The 17,531-nt window shown below is 39.2% G+C and overlaps 2 protein-coding genes across 2 annotated transcripts; both read left to right on the plus strand.

Moving 5' to 3' along the window:
* The first annotated feature begins 10,575 nt into the window (after window positions 1-10,575).
* Window positions 10,576-14,010, plus strand: LOC126596415 (beta-amylase 1, chloroplastic-like). Its single transcript, XM_050262996.1, has 4 exons — window positions 10,576-11,419; window positions 11,984-12,194; window positions 12,608-12,718; window positions 12,803-14,010. The coding sequence occupies exons 1-4, from the start codon at window positions 10,830-10,832 to the stop codon at window positions 13,604-13,606; spliced, it is 1,716 nt and encodes a 571-aa protein (XP_050118953.1). The 5' UTR covers window positions 10,576-10,829; the 3' UTR covers window positions 13,607-14,010.
* A 1,403-nt stretch (window positions 14,011-15,413) lies between these two features.
* On the plus strand, window positions 15,414-16,788 carry LOC126596416 (late embryogenesis abundant protein 1-like). The gene is made up of 3 exons (XM_050262997.1): window positions 15,414-15,567; window positions 15,831-15,965; window positions 16,363-16,788. The coding sequence occupies exons 1-3, from the start codon at window positions 15,514-15,516 to the stop codon at window positions 16,441-16,443; spliced, it is 270 nt and encodes an 89-aa protein (XP_050118954.1). The 5' UTR covers window positions 15,414-15,513; the 3' UTR covers window positions 16,444-16,788.
* The last annotated feature ends 743 nt before the right edge of the window (window positions 16,789-17,531 follow it).

Here is a 17,531-nt window from a genome sequence, read left to right on the forward strand (position 1 = left end):
TTACGCTAAAACTAATAACCGATGACTATGATTTGTTTATTCAAAATACTCGATACATTAAAATGATTGATACGTGTCTTTAGTTCACACTTTGTCTCCCACACGAGAAACCAAAAACTTTGGATAATAATTAACATGTACCAATTGCTTATGTGACCTAATAAGATTATTACATGTGTCAAGTAAAATTCACTTGCCATTTTCAAAACTAGACATCCATTTTCTTCTTCTCTTTATTGTCTACGTGCATTTCTCATCCTAATCACTATCTCTTACCACCATTCCTCTTTTATCCGACGACCTCACCCCCAATTCCTTAATTATCCGAAAACAAGTTCAATGTCAACATTCACATGCTAAAAACACAAGATGGAGATAATTGAGTTTGATGAGATCAACAAATGAACATTGTTTGTACCATACTTGATCAATCCCGAAACTACTAAGCACTGATCAGTATTATACCGTCAATGACCCACAAGAATTTCCCTCATACCAGAAGGTGATAGGAGCATATTTATGCGACATAATTAGCTTGTTCTTGTGCATTTATGTTGTTATTTCTTAGTTAATTATGTATTTTAAGCTATTTTCGTGTGTTTGTAGGTCCATAGGCCTTATAAAGCAATAAGGTGCATTTTGGAGCAGTTTTGGGCTTGGAATGAATACCACATGGATGGAGCAAGAGGGATGAACGAAATTGAAGACCAAAGCATGCTAGGAATCAACTAAAGAGAGGAAGAAAAATTAATTCAAGTCAAGGAAGGAAAAGGTATCCAATAAGAAGAAGGATTGACCAAATCAAAGTTTCCTAATCCTAATCTACAAAGGTTTTAGCCATAATTATGGTTCCTAGTCAATTTGGGACACTTTAATCTTAGTCCAAGGGGGAGCCGCACCTCTCATTTCCCTTTCTTTCTTCCTTGCCGTGCAAGGGAGCCAATCCATTTCCTATTTTCTGCACCATTTCACCTCATTTTCCTTTCTCTACCATGTGCATAATATTCTTGTCCACTCCATGCACTTATTGTTGCACCATCCCCCACCTTTCCCTTCCATGTCGTGCCATCATCATTGTCCCCTCCATTGATCCAGATTTCATGCACCATTGCACTCATTTTCCATTCCATGTCATGCACTCATTCTTGTCCACTCCATTGAATCATTACTGCACCATCCCTCACCTTTCCTTTCCCATGCCGTGCACACTCATCCATGTTCCCTGCTTGCATTCATTTCTGCACCATTCCACTCACTTTCCTTCCCTAGCTGTGCATAATATTCCTTGTCCCCTTCTTTGTATCATTGTTGTACCATCCCTCACCTTTCACATTCCATACCTTGCACTCATTCATGTCCCCTTCATTGAATCATTGATGCACCATACCATTCCCTTTTTCTTTCCCTAGTTGTGCACTCATTCTATAAAAGGAAGTGTGTGTAACAGCCATAAGGGCAGATTTTGATCCATCCTCCACCACCATTCAATACATCCAAAAACACATCCAAACACTCCTTGCCGCAGCCAACCTTCATCCTTACACATCCATTCATCTTCTTACCCATTCTTCCATACAAATCACCACCCAAACCTTACACCAAACCTTGTGCCGTGAGTAAAGAAAGAAGGGAGCACTCTTGGATGTTTAAGCTTGATTGTTGAAGCATTCTAGGTGTAATTCGTTCTATATTTACAATGTTTAAATTCTTTTTCTTTCGTTTTGCTGTGAACATGAGTGGCTAAACCCCTCTTGGCTAGGGGTGATTTCAAAGCCATGATTATGTGTGTAATATGAGTTGATAAATTCCAGTTATGAATTCTTGAATCGTGAATGCAATTGGCTTAACAGTTTGATTGATAACTTATTTGTATTTGTTGATTAAGGGTCGACACTTAATTGGCATGCATAAATCTGATGCTAGAGTATAAGGAAGTTTCACATAATCGTTACAAACTTATATTCATATGTAGTGAAGGTCGTTGGTCACGATCGCATTAAGTTTAATTCCTAGCATAAGTGATATGATGTCATAGTTATAAGTGCTTTGTCAATGCTTATGATTTTCATTGAACGTAATGATCTTTGATTGTATCTCTATTATGATGTCATGTAGGGAACTTTTGAAGAATACTTTAGGTTGTCGAATGATGTCATCCAATCCAAGAAAAATCTGAGGGTTAACTAGTGATGTCACGGTTAATTTGGGGCATTGTCGTTCATAATTCAATGAAGTAGTAACTGGAAATCTAGTTGTTTGCATACATCTCATGTGTGGAGGAAAAGCCTTTAGCTAGCCCATCTAATTTCCTAAAATTGTCTTCAAACCTGTTTTTAAGTTACAATTTGTTTTGTTATTTTAAATTCGTCCAAAACAAACCCCCCCCCTTTACTTTCTTGTTTCAAATTGTTTTAAACTTGTTTTGTTTGTGTTTTTAAGTGTTTTAAGTCAAGCCCAAACCTTATTTTCATCCAAATTTGTGTTTAGTGTCAGAAACTGCCTAGTTGGTGTTTTTTGGCAGTTTTGAGTGTTTTTAGCTTATTTTGAGTCTTATGAACTAGTTTTGAGTTTTTTGATCTATCCTATCGTTTTTAAGTTTGTTTTGTGTCTTTGAGTCAGTTTAGAATCAATTAGCAATCCCTCATAATCCTCGGCCTAGAACGATCCCTACTTATACATATACTACAATTGTCAAAAGATGGTTTAATTTGTGTGTTAAGTTAATTTTTGCATTAGGAGGCCAATCACAACGTGACACATGTCAACATCAGAGGCCAATCACAGCACGACACATGTCAATGTCAGAATAAAGCTAGAAACTCTCTTGTATAAAAAGAGATCATTCTCCTACAATAATTCCTAATGTCATTTGTACTAAACTATTCACTAGAACTCCTCTAAAGGAGAGCTTGAACCTATGTATTTGTGTTTGCTTCCTTGTCTCTATCTCTTTACATACTTATCATCATTAGTGACCAGAGTAATCGAGCGAAGGTCATAAACTTGACACTTTCTGTTGTACCAAAGTCCTTGCTGATTTTGTGCATCAACATTTGGCGCCGTTGGTGGGAAACATACTTATTCCTACTCTCTTCATCTTTGTCAAGCTAGTTTCCACCATTCGTACGCTATCTTTTGGCCATGCATCCTTCTCCAACATGGGGAGCGAAGGAAGCCACAATACACAGAACAACACCCCTCATCGCGCCTAGTGCGAGGCAGCGAAAGAATGAACAAAAGAAATGTTCTCTTCAAGCTAAAGTCGAAGAGCTAGAGGCTCAGAACAATAAGATAGCAATGAAGAACGAAGTCCTTCAGAAACAGTATGAGAAGCTCTTTGAGATGTTCCACGAGGCTAGGCATACTCAAACACACGAGCTCATCGCCCCTGTGGAAGTGAACTGTCATCTGGGTGCTCCCCAACACGGAGGGTCACCGGTCTTCAACATGGATATTCCTGATGAGGAGCGAGCTACTTATCAATGTGGTGATCAACATAAGACCTCTCTCAACCTAGCTGCTTCGACTCGAAGCAAGAGAAGTGGATGAAGGCACCTCCTTGTAAAGGGAGTGGAAGGATCAAAAACTGTTTATCACCACTGTTGGGACTTCTTGGGGCAACGTCGAGAGAACCCCATCCACATAAGCTCAAAGATTAATGACCCAAAGGTTTCTAAAAGACTCAGTCCCCTACCACGGCCTAGGCCAGCTACCAATCTAGGGAATGAACGATAGGTCCCAGATGAACATGAGGGGATAGAGGACTCAAAGGTGTTCCGACAAGCACGCCCTAGAAGCCAATACGGTAAGTCCAAGGAAAAACCACATGCCCTCGATCAAACTTTGCGGTACATGACTTCATTCAGGACCCTCTTGTCCTACAACTCCTCGAGGAAGTAAACAAGTTGAAAGCCGAACGTCAAGCCGAGATACCTGACTAAAACCAGCCCAAGCCTGGCCTTCTTACAAGGAGGATCCTTGACACCCCCTCCAAGCAAAGACCAAGCAGAAGCTTGGCTTACAACTATATATCGGGAAGGAGGATCCGATTGAACACCTTAACCTCTTTGAGTCTACCATGGCATACCGGATGCATATCGACGAAGAAAATACTACAAATTTAAAAAAATGTTGCAAATTAAAAGTGGGTACAAACTAAAAATATAAATATATGATACAAAGTTTAGGCATAAAACATAAATATACCATATGTAATTTTTCTATCATTGATTAAATATACAATGTCACGTGACGGTATACATGTAACACCCCACATTGCCCAGGGGAGTGGATCTTGTAAGCCTTATATGTATATTCCCATCTCTACCTAGCATGAGGCATTTTGGGAGCTCACTGGCTTCGGGTTCCGTCGGAACTCCGAAGTTAAGCTAGTTCGCGCGAGAGCAATCCCATGATGGGTGACTCATTGGGAAGTTCTCGTGTGAGTTCCTAGAAACAAAACTATGAGGGCATGGTCGGGGCCCAAAGAGGACAATATCGTGTTACGGTGGAGTCGAGCCCGGGATGTGACAATTTGGTATTAGAGTCAATCTTTGGCCAGAAGTGTGCCGACGAGGACATCGGGCCCCTAAGGGGGGGTGGATTGTACCATCCCACATCACCTAGGGGAGTGGATCCTGTAAATCTTATATGTATATTCCCATCTCTACCTAGCATGAGGCCTTTTGGGAGCTCACTGGCTTTGGGTTCCGTCGGAACTCCAAAGTTAAGCGAGTCTGCGCGAGAGCAATCCTATGATGGGTGACCCACTGGGAAGTTCTCATGTAAGTTCCCAGAAACAAAACCGTGATGGCATGGTTGGGGCCCAAAACGGACAATATCGTGTTACGGTGGAGTCGAGCCCAGGATGTGGTGGGGGCCCGGGCTGGGATGTGACAATACACATGGGTACAAAACACAAATAAAACTTTTAAAAAATATGGGCACAAAAAGAAACTAATATATGGGTACAAATTAAAAATGAAAAAAAAAAATTGGTACAAACTAAAAATAAAAATATATGATAAAAATTTAGTTATAAATATAAATATACTAATTGTAACATTTTTAACACTAAAGAAATATATTTAAAAATAAAAATATTTTATTATTCAAATAATTAATAATGTTATTAATACCCAAGGACCTTGATAAAAAAAATTGAAAATAAATAGGATTTTAATCAATGGAATAGCAAAAAGAAGGATGTGAACCTAATTTCTCCTAAAAAAATACATTGACCTTTTTTGCTTGTCTGAAGGTAAGCGGTGTAGAAAAAAGTTTCCTTTAAGCAAAGTCACATGATGTCCCTCTCCTTACACACTAAAAATAAATAAATACAATTTTGTCATATCTTAGTTACCTTTTAGCGACATGCCACAATTACTATCCTCCAAACAAGCTTTAAGCATTCTAAACGGGTGGTTCTTCTTGCTTGTGTCAAACTTATCCTCAATTTTTTTTAACGTTCACAATTTGATATTAATCGGCATTATCAACTTGTTTACCTCTCCATTCATCATAAAACACGTTAAATAATTCATCGTGTGCATCTTTTGCACCAGATCCATCATTAAAAACACCATTTACCAACTTTCGAGAACCGTGTCTTATGTGACCTATTAGACAATCACAATTGAAATCTTCTTTACATTCTTCTTCATGCTTGCATTCAAAGATTGACACGTCCCGACCCCGATATTTCCTGAATGCTCGGATAGGCACGTGCTGACCGACACCCAAGGGTGACAAAAGCCATTTATTGAATACAAGAGTAATGATTAGGAGGAAATCTACGTGAATAATCATTAGGATCTAAAAGTAATAGACAAAGTTTAAGGAAATGTCTAGAGTGCACAGAATACGTTCTAATTCAAGATCACAAAAGGAAAGATCATTACAAGATATCACACAAGTGAGTGATAGACTGCTATTGGTAGGGGAGTGCCTCATACGTAGTGTCGTAGTCCTCGTTTCTAAAACCTGAATGAGGGCGCAAAACAAAGGTGAGTGAACCAAGTTCATATATACAATAATAATAAAACAGTTATCAAGATACTAACCCCCACAGTTTATATAAAGAAAACTACTAGCATAATAAGTGATAGGTTTATTGAAAATCCTAGTATGCCAAAAACATCTCAAAAGACATATCGCGGAAATCAAAATATCAATCGTCTCACATATCGTCTCGCAAGCGTGGTACGCTGCTAGTAAGATCACTGAATAAATATAACTCCCGGCCCTATGCCAGCACCATGGTCTATGCGCCCGTAGCCAGAGATTACCAGCTCCCGGCCCAATGCCTGCTCTTTGTCCCTCAGCCTGTAGTTAGGGATTATTTCTCTCGACCTAACTGCCAACACTAGATCCTCGCCCCAGACGGCATAGTGTCCACTAGGTACGCACAAATAGTTACGCCTCTCATAAATAACCACTTCATAGTATAAAGTCATCCATCGTCTATACTATAAAAAGGGGTTTCTAAAACATGTTCTAGCATCCTATCGTCATCCATCAGATAGTCTACCAGTTCATGGTTTTTATAGAAAATACGATATATCAAACTATAGCTCAATATAGGCTAATAATTAATTCCTCACAAAAAATGAGACGATAAACAACATATTCCATAAACATGCTTAACATAAAATCAGTTCATAAACTCGTAAGGGATGCTATTAATTTATGCAATTAAACTATGAAATCATGTAATTTTAGAAGGGGTCCACTTACAGATATTCCGTAGCAGCAGAGTTGTGCGGAAAAAAGATTAAGGAAATTCCCACTAGCAACTTCACCTAAACACAAAAATGTACAATTTATCAAACTACCCAACTATAGAATTTCAAGAAATGGAAACGGGTCTTGGGTTTGGATCCAAATTAGGGATTAGGTTTAGGTTAAATAGGGTTATGACCTATTGGGTTTTGGGTTTGGATAGTTTAGGAACAAAGGGGTGGTTTGGGCTTGAGCCCAAACCCACACAACACACATACAAACATGCCAGCACACACATATGCATGCACATCATATGTAAGAGGGTTTTATTAATTAGTAAAGATATAGAAAACATATTCACTTACACTTGACTTTCCATGTAGCATATGTAAGTTGTAAACGGAAACTTACCATCATATCAGTTTACAAATAAAGTTGGACACACAACAAGTGTTTCAATTGATGCACTCTTTACTGCCTCTAACTTTAAATGCTCAACAAATTGTTCCTTGCTACACATTCAACACACAATAAACCATGAATCGATGGGTTCTTATGAACTTTTAAGTTTAAGATCATCAAAGACTGAGTCGGTTGAGACGGCGGTTTTTAAAATGAGTAAATTGAGGGTGTTTGGATCTGAATGATTGAGAGAGGATTAACGAGGAAGAAAATGTGGTGCGAGGAAAACGAAAGAACTTGGAGAATATGAAGGAACAAAAGAGAAAAAAGGCTTGAAGAAGAAGACATCATTAGGAGTTAAAGTTTATATGAACATGTGAAATGATAAATGAAAGGGCAGAACATATGATGTTGACGTCTGATAAATAATTGAAAATAATTAATGTGTTTAACCACATCTATTCTAGGTTATTCTTTCAAATCCTACTGCTAAAATCCTATTACCAAAACCAAAACCTACAACACCAAATCTTACTTTCATTTATTACTAAATTTGATTATTATCAAGTCATACAACAATGTGACTTTTTCTCACAAAGAATTCAAGAAGTGTCCCATAAGCCTTCCATGAGAAATTTGCTAACTCAAATCCAACATTAATCATGTTTCTCACGTTTTTCTTCATCTCTCTTATATCAAGTTTATAACTTCTCAAATGAGACTCGTCAATACTAAAACGTGGATGTTCATAAACCAATCACTACCTTCCAAATAAGTTTTAAGCATTGCAAAACGGATGATCGTTCTTGCTTTTTTCAAACTTATCTTCATTTTTTCTTAATGTTCACAATTTGGCAGTCATCAACATTATCAACTTGTTTCACTCTTTCTCCATCATAAAACAGGTTAAGCAATCCATCATGTGCATCATTTGCACCAGATCCATCATTAAAACATCATTGGGTACCAACTTTCCAGATCCATCATTGTGCTTATTATGTTTTTCACGTGTCGATGCTCTGTGGTTATTTGCCAAATGGTTCACATGTTTTGGAACCAACACCACTGGAATTATAGAAAGATTTGAGTCATGAAGAAGAACTAGTTGTTATTCTTTATTGGAGAGATAAAACTCTTTGAAACAAGGTAATTCTGGTAAAAGTTATGTGGAGAAACCACAAGATAGAAGAAGCTACTTGGGAGAGGGAAGAAAACATGAGAGCTCAATATCCATATCTTTTTTACTAGTTGAGTTGTAGAAATTCCAGGACGAAATTTTCTTACGGGGTTAGATTGTTATGACTCGTACCTTAAATAAATTTATTTTATTCCCGAAAAGTGTGAAAATGACGAAAATGCCCCTGGCGAGGTTTATATTGAATAATTTGGATCACTGAGTTTGGTGTGCAATTCTTGTGTTTTCTCATTATGTTGAATTAGTATTCATTATCACAATTGCATGAGCGAAGATGGATTCGACAATGAACTTATGGCAAATAAGTTAGGATTTTTAGTATGTGAGGACCAAAATTGTAATTTTATCATGGGAAAATTTGAGTGGTTGAAGACCCAACTCGGTCTGCCATCTCTCTTCTTCTCCCTCATTCTCTCCCCAGCTCTCTCTGCAACTCTCTCTAATGTCTCCCTCACCGAAGGCAACCACCCACACCGTTATCAATCTCACCCAAATTCCAACTTCAAAACCGGCAATTTAAGAATCAGAGTGTCCTAAGGACCACATTGGAGGTCTTACATGTGCGATCTGGTGATGGGAGAGCGGAGAACAAGAGACTTGGAAACCACTAACGTTTTTCGACGAACTTCGTGGTGAAAATCGACGAACTAGCTGTCGATTGAGCTCAAGTTAGTTCTAAATTGATTCAAGGTATCATTTTCAATATGTGCATGTTGAAATTGAGCTGACAATCAAGGTTTTAGAGTCTATTCATCGCCTGTGTATTTTTCTAGAATCCGGCGGGGAACTATGGCTAGTTTCTATCAAGTTCGAGGCGGATTTCAACCCACACTGTCCTAAACTGTGTTTGGGTAAGTAGTTTAGGTGTTTTTGTGAAGTTTGGTTGAGAAATTCGAGCTAAAACCAAGCTCTATTCTTAATTTAGAAAATCCGGCTCCTAATAGGACTATGCCTTCTTGGCACCCACCTGGATATTTTTTGAATTATCTCTTCAATCCTCTCTTTAATCGAAACTCTTTCTGTGCCTTGAACTCGGACTATGAACCTAGTGTTTTTTTCATACACTTCATTCATTCTTGTCTGATCAACCACCACTTTTGGTTCATTTAAGTTGAATCTTATCAAGCCTGTCCTCATCCTTAATAATTTCAATTCAACTAGGACTCGAGACTCGACTGGGCCGTGTCCAATTTGATCCCTTAGCAATCACGGCATGAAATAAACACGGGACTAAGCCAAGATGTAATCTAGCCTAGTATGTGAGGGTTTATTCAATTGGGAATTTGAGAGATTTTAATGGATTTATAAATTCATGGATTTTTATGGAGTTTTATTGATTTGTAGAGATTTCATGTAAAATTTTAATTCAATTCCCTCGAAATCTCATAAATCTCATAGGGAGAGGTGAGATTTGTGGATACTTAAAATACACTACAAAATCTCTCCAATTCCCTCTAATTCGTCAATTTTTTCAAATTCTTTAAATTCTAATTCTAATTGAATACACCTGAAATGTTATAAATTTCTTTAAAATTCTAATTGAATACACTCGGATTTCTAAGGATTTTAATAAATTATCTTAAAATCCTAATTGAATTTCAGAGAATCACTTAAAATCCTGATTGAATACGTCTAGATTCATTAAAAGAATTAAAATTCCTCAAAATCTCAATTGAATACACTCTCTTAGTAAAGTCAAACAAACGGCCCTTGAAAGTATAAACTAGAGCAATAAGGTTTCTTTTTGTTTTTTTTTTGTTTTTTTTTTTTTGATAAAAACTATAGCTGTAAGTTAATTGTAGCAAACATCAACTTATATGTGGACACCAAATGTTAGGTTCTTAATACAGTGGTGGCCCCACCCACCCAATCAACCTGCTAATCTCACCCTCACCAAAACCTCGACGCGTCACTCACTCTCACCGCCACTCATCCTTGGCCACGTCTCGACTGGGCCACGTCTACCGTGGACGTCAAACCAGCCTCAGAACACAAAACGACAACCGAAAGGGGCAAGCCAGCTCCGTCCCCCAACTACATGTCGTAAGCCTAAAGCACAGGAGCCTCCCCAGCTCGCTCCCCGCCACGTGTCAGCGAGTTCCCGGGAACCCTGGAACCTTCCACGCTAACACGTGCGTCCATCGAGCGATCGTAGCCGTAGCATGCTCGGCCGCTGCCACTTGGAGATGGGGACACGTGTCGTGGAAGTATCGGCCCCAAAAAGATTATTTAATCTTATCCAGAGGGAGTTACGAAGCAAGCTCTTTCGTTCTATAAATGCAGGAGCTTCACGGGCCTCCTTTTTCCCACACAAAATTTTCAAATCCCAAAAACAACGATCCGAATATTCAAAATTCAGAAAAGCTCACCGACTGGAAAGAGAAACTGAATCTCCAAAAGGAAAAGGCAGAGGCGAAAAATTCATAAACTTTTTGTAAAAAATTTGAACTTTTGAATTCAATTTTATTTTTTTCTCACCTTTGGGCTTAATTTCTGTTTGGCTACAAAGAAAATGGCGTTGAGCATGACGCACCAGATCAGCGCGCTCTCCGGGACTCCGATTAGGACGACCGACGCCAGCTCATCATCCGTGGAATCGGTCAGCGCGTCGCCAATGTGGAAGTCTCCGGCGGCGGGTCTGACTTGCAAAATTCAGAAGCCGGAAAGGGTTGACGGGCTGTCGCCGCCGTTGAGTCCGTGCAGATCGCCGGTTCTCGGGTCGAGCCGGCCGGATCTGTCCATGGCGTGCAGGGCGTTCGCGACGGAGGCGGAATCGCCGGTTCTGGAGCACCAGGTGAGGGGTGCGCACGATAAGGGGACGGGAGTGCCGGTTTACGTGATGATGCCGTTGGACAGCGTGACGATGCACAACTCGGTGAATCGGAAGAAGGCGATGAACGCGAGTCTGCAGGCGCTTAAGAGCGCTGGGGTGGAGGGTGTGATGATGGACGTATGGTGGGGGTTGGTGGAGAGGGACGCGCCCGGCGCGTACAATTGGGGCGGGTACGCTGAGCTTCTCGAGATGGCGAGGAAGCACGGTCTCAAAGTACAGGCTGTGATGTCGTTTCATCAATGTGGCGGGAACGTCGGTGACTCCGTCACGTGAGTCTCCTTGTCTCTCTTACTTCATTTCCATCTTTGATTTTTTCACGTTTTTCTCGCTTGGTTTTTTATTTTCACTTTCACGTGCGATAGTGGAGCGTTGGTGCACGCCCCTTGTGTGAACAGAAAGTAAATTTCGGTGCAGTGTCATAATTTAATTAGTTGTAAAATTTATTTTTCCAAGTTTTTAATCAATTTAATTTAAAGAAAATTAATGAAAAGGACTTGAAAACTTTGAATTTTAATGATAAGGACAAAATAAAAGGTAAAATGAATAGTAACATGATTGACTTTTTAGTGTAAAAATATGGTTTTTCGCTAAAGTTCGCTTTAATTTATACTTGATGTGCTGACTCCGCTGGCTCGTGTTTTGTGGTTTTAATGACTTATTTGTACACTGGTTGGATTGGATGCGTTACAAGAATTGTTTTACTCTTCCTGAAATTTGACTAGCTCGAAAACTATGTCCTGTTTTCCATTTTTATTGACATTGAACTTGAAATGACATTGTTACATGGAATTCTGAAAATTCATGGCTGAATAGTCTGGTTTTCTTGTATACAGCATTCCTTTACCCAAATGGGTTGTGGAGGAGGTCGATAAAGATCCAGACCTTGCATACACTGATCAGTGGGGAAAGAGGAATTGCGAGTATTTATCGCTGGGCGCTGATACCCTCCCGGTCCTCAAGGGCCGCACGCCGGTCCAGTGCTACGCGGATTTCATGCGTGCCTTCAGAGACAACTTCAAGCACCTTCTTGGTGACACCATTGTGGTAACACTTGAGGCTCTTTTACTCTTAATAGTTGAATTTTGTTTTCTGAGTTGGCTGCGATTGTGACCGCTACTTGCTTATGAAGAGTTTAGGACAGTAACGGACTAAAATGAACCCCATGTGTGAGATTTGATGTGTCTCTGGGCGTCTCTATTATTTTTGCCGCAATTTGAATCTTGAAGTTGACTCTCATGTGTACGAGGATGATACATATAGTCGCTATAAATCCAACTAAAAAGGAATGCCAAAAAAGGAAATTAAGTGAAACCAAATAGATAATGAATGTGTTCTCTTTTTCTTTTCTATTTTTTTTATGACAAATACATGGGTCTGCAATAGTGTTGAATCCTTAGTTAGAACCTGCTGATACATGCCTTGCTTGTTAAGCTAAATTGTTTCAAAATTCTCCTCAGGAAATCCAAGTCGGAATGGGTCCAGCAGGTGAGCTGCGTTACCCTTCGTATCCAGAATCGAATGGGACATGGCAATTTCCAGGAATTGGCGCCTTCCAATGTTTTGACAAGGTATCTACTTTATCTCTTTCTGCTCTCTGCCAGTAGCTTTTAGTTTTGTAAAGCGCAACTAATATTTGATGTAACATGATGCAGTATATGCTCAGCAGCTTGAAAGCTGCTGCTGAAGCTGCGGGTAAGCCAGAATGGGGTAGCACAGGCCCCACTGATGCAGGTCACTATAACAACTGGCCGGAAGATACCCCATTTTTCAGAAAAGAAGGTGGAGGCTGGAACACTACTTATGGTGAATTCTTCCTCGGCTGGTACTCTCAGATGCTCTTGGACCATGGTGAGAGGATTCTTACCTCAGCTAAGTCCATCTTCGAGGAGGCCGGTGTGAAGATCTCAGTAAAGGTTGCAGGTATCCACTGGCACTACGGGACCCGGTCCCATGCCCCCGAGCTCACAGCAGGGTACTACAACACACGATTCAGAGATGGTTACATTCCTATTGCGCAAATGCTAGCACGCCATGGTGCCATCTTCAATTTCACTTGCGTTGAGATGCGCGACCACGAGCAGCCACAGGAAGCTCAATGTTTACCAGAGAAGCTTGTTAGGCAAGTGGCTATGGCCACACAGAAAGTAAACGTACCACTTGCCGGTGAAAATGCTCTGCCAAGGTACGACGATTACGCACACGAGCAGATCTTGGAAGCATCATCTTTGAACGTTGAGGGCAACGCCCAAGGCAACCAGATGTGCGCGTTCACATACTTGAGGATGAACCCGCACCTGTTCCAGCCCGACAACTGGAGGCGTTTTGTGGCGTTTGTGAAGAAAATGAAGGAAAAGGGTAGCCACAAGTGCAGGGAAGAGGTGGAGAGGGAAGCGGAGCATTTCGTGCACGTTTCAACACCTTTGGTGCAGGAGGCTGCTGTTGCTCTGATGCACTAAGAAATTCAGGATAAGGCTATTAGCTAGGTTGTTGCTTCTACCGCAGTCAAAACTAGCGATAAGTCCTAAAACGCACGGTGGTTTACAAGGTACAAACATAACGGCAAGAACAGTTGCTGCTCCATTCCCTGGTTAATTTCTCCGTAGCTGATCAATTCAAGTTGTGGCTATGGAAAATGAGTAGGGGTGTGGCGTGTGTGTACCATAAGATTTTGGGGGGTAAATGTAGGGATTGTTGTATCAATACCCCCAAAGAAGTATATCTATCCTCTTGATTCAACATGATCTTACACGAATCATGTATGGTTTCCTCTTTCCTGTACAAGTGTTGAAACGTACAATGCCATTGGTCAAATAAGATGTTACACTCTTCCATCTATGGCTATGGAACTGTGCTTTTCGTATGCCTCTTGTTTACCAGATTACTTGCATCCTCATCAAATATTATAACTGTTCAAACTTGATTATCTTTAATTTACTGTAGTTGCTCACGCGATTAAGTTTTTCCTTTAACTTGTCTGTGAAGAAACCCTAGTTGGTATCCTGGATTGGATGGGAATGGATAACTACTAAATTTCAAGGTATTTGGAAAGTGGAAGTGGATGATTTTCAGTTGGAGATGATTAGAAATAGATTAGGCATGATATATATATTCATCATTTCTAATCCTACCATTTTAAGTATTGAAATTGATAAATTTTGTTCACGAGTAATCTTTAATCATTTAATCAAACATAAATTATCATTTCTCACCCACCTTAAAATTAGGAAGTTTTGAATTCGAGTCCAATCCGATCCAATTTATCATAGTTTTGAAGTCATATTATTGAGAGCACTAATTGGGACTCATGTGGAAAGTATCTTACATCGAATGATGAAAATTTTGACACAAGTGTGAATTCTCATAGCTCAGCAAACTGTTCATGTCAACTTTAGAAACATGTTTTTATTTATGATTCAAATTCTGGAATCCTCCTCACCTTACTAAATATATCACTTTGTCTACTAATAATATGAGGTGTATGGTCCAAATTACAAGGTTTTATTTCATAATAATTTTGTCCATTTTACAATCACGGATGTTCAAAGTATTTCACACAACTCAAGTCACCTTCAAATGACTCAAATTTTTGCTTATTCTTAAACTCGGGACCATTTGCATATTATCAATTAATTTTAGGATAAAATTTGAAAACTGTTATTAGTACTTCAAAAATCTCATTCTACACCCCTCACAAGTGTATTTTCTTTCTAATTATAGAAAGTTTGGAGTGCAAAATGAGATTTTTGAAGTGTCAAAACAATTTCCTAAAATTTAATCTTCTTCAATAAACACTGTTCAGTAAAGCATAACCATGTGTTATAAATTATATGTATGCTTCAAATTCTGTAGCACATGTTACATTTTAATTATGAGTAATGCTAGTTAGACCAAATTTATAAACTAAATTTATAAACCAAACGATGTGTCACCAATAAGAAATAAGCTCGTCAATCAACATTTAAGTAATAATCCAGTTATCAGCTTCTATGTTATTTTATTTACACATGTGGTCTACAAATTTGGTGTTCCTAGTATTACTCTTTAATTATACATACCCGTCACAATATGAAAGTCATCACTCAAGTTTTTCTCGTTCCCAAGCCAAGTGCGTGGTGGTGCATAATCCTCTCCCTTCAAAGGACCATGTCAAAATTTGCCCGTGGCATACAAATTGTCACCCAATGCCCATTTCAAGAGCAGAAAAACACGCTGCAGAAAGACTCGCTCCTATTTGGAGCCATAATTTAGTATATATTACCTTTACAATCCCAGTTTTAACATCAATCAATAAACGTTTACATTAAGAAAACCCAAGTTACACACACAAGTATTCTCAATAGTCCTATAATTTTCTTGAGAGGAGATGTCTAGCATGCAGCAACCATTCAACGCAGGCCAATCCCAAGGCCAGGGCCAGGTATGAAATTGATGTTTCCGATTCAAGCACGGTTGACGGCACTGCTATTTCCGCCCACTTGTCATATTTTCCCGCTCATCTACTTGTGAAAATGTTCGGAGACAAATGAATATAAGGTGAGTGGGAAAATAAAACAAGTGTGCGGGTGCAGTAACACTCTTTGAGCATCAGAATATAATTTATTAGATGATGGCCAGACCATGCGCCATTTTACCCTGTAATTTGTGAAACAATGCCATACATTACTGTTGTTGGTGGTGCAGGCTAAGGCAGAAGAGTGGATGCAGTCCACACAGGAAACAGCGCATCAAGCTAGGAACGCGACATCTGATGCAGCTCAATCAGCCAAGGAGTCTGCCCAGCATGGAAAGGACCAAAGTGCTGGATTTCTTCAGCAGGTGTAACTATATATTTCTTTTTACTAATCGTTAACTCCTTCACTCTTTTGACGTGCATGAGAAATTTAAGCGATGCTTTAGGGACTAAACTAACTGAGTTTAGGGGATCACATATCATTTAACGAGTAAAGTCCCACTTGTTGCATCGATTAATTACTGTACCTAGTCATCAATAAACGCGTAAATTGCCTAGTAATCAGCTAATGTGGTCAAAATATGTTATCCCTCTAATATTTTCGAGTAATTTTCAAATGTACGCTGACTATAATACAAACTAGTGGGATCTCCTTTCGGTATATTTTTGTATGCAATAATGAATGATCATCATGTATGCTTGGATTTAGTCAATATATAAATCTTGTAAACTTTCTGATAGAGCTATTCTCAAATGTTACAGACTGGAGAGCAAGTGATGAACATGGCACATGGTGCTATGGACAGCGTGAAGAACACACTAGGAATGAATGAAAAGAAATGAAGAAGATATATAACAGCAGCAGCCACATCTTCCTGTTATGATGTGTGAAGATGTTTTATTAACTACTTAGCATCTACGATGGAGTTAGGGTTTTGTTAATTAGGAGCATTCCTTGCTCTTAATTCTTTATCATTCCGGACACTCAAGTTAATTTGTCTGTTAGAGTCAGACTGAGAAGTCTTTGAAAGAAGGCTCATGCCATCAGTTGTAATAAACTCTACAGATATATTCTTTAGTTTATTTTCCATTTTTCTTTCACATTACAGCAGTCAATGTAATAAAAGCTCAATACTACTGCAATAGTGCAATATTGCCATGCAATGCAAACAAAGTTGGTTTCTTTAATTACCTTTGTTAATTAATCTCCATCATATATCTTTTAGGTATTACATCCAATAACCGTTGATCACTTTGTGTAATAGGTAATACACACACACACACACACACACATGTATAAGTATATAAGATAGTTTAATCCTAGCAACAGCGGTATTCAGTACTGCTCAATGCTAATACCTAATTCGTCCATACTTCTTCTCCAAGTAAACTACCAGTAGATCCCTTTTAAATCCTCTAAACTGATTGTTCAATTAGCTCTAACAAATTTTCTAGTGTCTCATGACCTTATTATCTTGAACAACGTCATCATTGTCCACCAAGGTCTCATGGTCAACAAGGTTCCAACCATCTTCAACAACGGCAAAGCTCTTCACCTGGCTTAGCCATACGACAGACCATGACCAACCTCAACTTCGTCATGATACCGAGATATATTTCCCACGCTAGAGAAAGTTTTAAGCCGGATGTCTGGCCATCATCAACAACAGTAGCAGCAGCAAGAAAACTGACCGGGCGCTTCGGTGTAACAATATCTGCTTCTGAAACAAAGAAACTCCAAAAGTCTAAGCAAACCTAAAAAACTTGGGTGTCATCCACATATGAGAACTTTATAAGATATTCAAGACCAATCACATGGGATGGTCCAAGCACCCAACGTGATGTCTTGTAAAACAAGTGAGAAACAGTGCCAAATTGTTAACGATTTCCGCGATGTCTTGATTTGTATGATCCAAGTACAAGGGACCGGT

The sequence above is a fragment of the Malus sylvestris genome, chromosome 13, assembly GCF_916048215.2.
Source record: "Malus sylvestris chromosome 13, drMalSylv7.2, whole genome shotgun sequence".
Classification (NCBI taxonomy): Eukaryota; Viridiplantae; Streptophyta; class Magnoliopsida; order Rosales; family Rosaceae; genus Malus; species Malus sylvestris.

Coding starts and splice junctions, on each gene's coding strand:
- LOC126596415 (XM_050262996.1), top strand. CDS start 10,830: ATGGCGTTGAGCATGACGCACCAGATCAGCGCGCTCTCCGGGACTCCG. Junction 11,420..11,983: donor AACGTCGGTGACTCCGTCAC/GTGAGTCTCCTT, acceptor TCTTGTATACAG/CATTCCTTTACCCAAATGGG. Junction 12,195..12,607: donor TTCTTGGTGACACCATTGTG/GTAACACTTGAG, acceptor AATTCTCCTCAG/GAAATCCAAGTCGGAATGGG.
- LOC126596416 (XM_050262997.1), top strand. CDS start 15,514: ATGTCTAGCATGCAGCAACCATTCAACGCAGGCCAATCCCAAGGCCAG. Junction 15,568..15,830: donor AATCCCAAGGCCAGGGCCAG/GTATGAAATTGA, acceptor TTGGTGGTGCAG/GCTAAGGCAGAAGAGTGGAT. Junction 15,966..16,362: donor GTGCTGGATTTCTTCAGCAG/GTGTAACTATAT, acceptor CAAATGTTACAG/ACTGGAGAGCAAGTGATGAA.